The 1,784-nt window shown below is 23.4% G+C and overlaps 1 protein-coding gene across 5 annotated transcripts in view; it reads left to right on the top strand.

Moving 5' to 3' along the window:
* LOC100166174 (GATA zinc finger domain-containing protein 10) overlaps nt 1-1,415 on the top strand; it is a 13,368-nt gene extending 11,953 nt beyond the window's left edge. For all 5 annotated transcript variants that reach the window (XM_016807881.2, XM_016807882.2, XM_016807880.2 and 2 more), the window contains exon 8: nt 1,048-1,415. In XM_016807881.2, coding sequence (XP_016663370.1) covers nt 1,048-1,138 — 91 coding nt within the window. In that variant the 3' untranslated portion in view covers nt 1,139-1,415. The remainder of the gene's footprint in view (nt 1-1,047) is intronic.
* The last annotated feature ends 369 nt before the right edge of the window (nt 1,416-1,784 follow it).

The raw sequence follows: 1,784 nt of genomic DNA, 5'->3' as shown, positions 1-1,784 counted from the left end.
TAAACAATAAACGTATTTGTAACGTAAAAAAATTGCAAATAACGTTTGTGATTTTTTTTTTTACATTGAGCCCAATATAATTTTTTTTTTAAATCTTATAGTTTTGAACAATTCAAAGTTGGCTAAACTGTGTTGACAATAATTTATATTTTCCGAATTATTTTATGGCAGGTTTATTTATTGGCGATTGAAATGGATAAGATGTAACGGGGACGCTGTGTATCATTTCTATGTTATTTTACATGTTCGCCGTTACAGATCAACACCCCGCCGGCCTGTTAATTGATAAGCTTTCAATTGCCAATAAATATTGAATTCATTTCTTTGTAATAAATTTAATATTCAAATAATAATAAAATTATTATCCGTTTATGTTCGATTTAATTGGTGAAAAAATGCGGGCATGTTATTTGGAGTATAATTTGATATAATTTCAAGTTGCTATTGTTGTTTAGTTAGTTGTAGATCTGTCGTCAAATTGTCATTAACTACCTTTCGTCTAATCGTCTATGGTGTATACCTACTTAATATTTTAACTGATAATGGTTAACTGATCAGTTAGCTCCTTGCTAAAAACTCTAGGAAGATTGAATATAGGTAATGTAACCTGGCCAACAAATCCTACTAATTTCATAATTCTTAAATAACAGTGTGGATAATTATGGCATAAATAACAGTAGAATTTATTATAAAAAAAAAACAATTCCTTATTTATTTTTAAATTATAACGTTTAACAAAAACGAAAAATTAAAATAATAAAATCAAATAACGTTTCAACGTAAAATAACGTTAAACATTAAAATTGTATAACGTTATAAAGTACAATAACGTTAAACACTAAAATTGTATAACGTTTAAATACCCAAAAACGGAAAAACGATATTTTATTTTAGAATTTAAGCCCTGGAAATAAATAATTTTATGAAAAATGTTACAATTGTACCCAGTCTCCCCTACTATACATGTATAGTATAAAACATTACATATTTTAAATATGCTAATTAGTTTTGTTTTAAAACTAAGATTTTTATTTTTAATTGTATTAGTAATGGGCAATCGATGGAACAATTGGGATCTAGAGACATGCTGACCACTGTGATCACATCTACCGGAAATCAAAATGTAAGGGACGATTAAACACTAATCAGTATACAATTTATATTTTAAATCAATGCAATACTTTTGTGAACATATAATGTAATTTTATTCAATTTAGTTTTACCTTATAGAATATTTGTTGATTTACAAATTTATATAATAGTGATCTATAAAATGTTATACAAAAATAGTATGTTATAATACTTATAACACACAATGTGATCATGCATTGTAAAGTGATAATGGATGATAATTATATTATATAATATCTTACAAGAATTTATGATGAAAAAAATATAGCTAATTGTTTGTTTTATTTAATATACTTACCTATGTGTATTCCTTTAATTATTTCATATGCTTAGAATAAGTTATCTTTAAATGAACAATATATAGTTAGTTATAAATTTATTAATAAAAATAAATAATTTTAAAGTTAAAAACTTAACTATTGATTATGAAAAATAATATTTCAACATTCAACAAAACTGCATTCAAAAACTGTGAAATATTTACAGTAGGGACCATTAAAAATATATTTATCATTGTAAATTTAAGTTTTTTTTTTGTAAATATAATTTCATTGTGTTATGTTTTAAATTTTTTTTTGCATTTAATTTCTATACTAAAACTATAATTTTAAATGTTAAAGCAATTTACTTTTAATGAGTTATGGAATAATAAT

The sequence above is a fragment of the Acyrthosiphon pisum genome, chromosome A1, assembly GCF_005508785.2.
Source record: "Acyrthosiphon pisum isolate AL4f chromosome A1, pea_aphid_22Mar2018_4r6ur, whole genome shotgun sequence".
Classification (NCBI taxonomy): domain Eukaryota; kingdom Metazoa; phylum Arthropoda; class Insecta; order Hemiptera; family Aphididae; genus Acyrthosiphon; species Acyrthosiphon pisum.
Note: the sequence above shows the minus strand (reverse complement) of the source record. Positions and strands in the feature narration are given on the sequence as shown.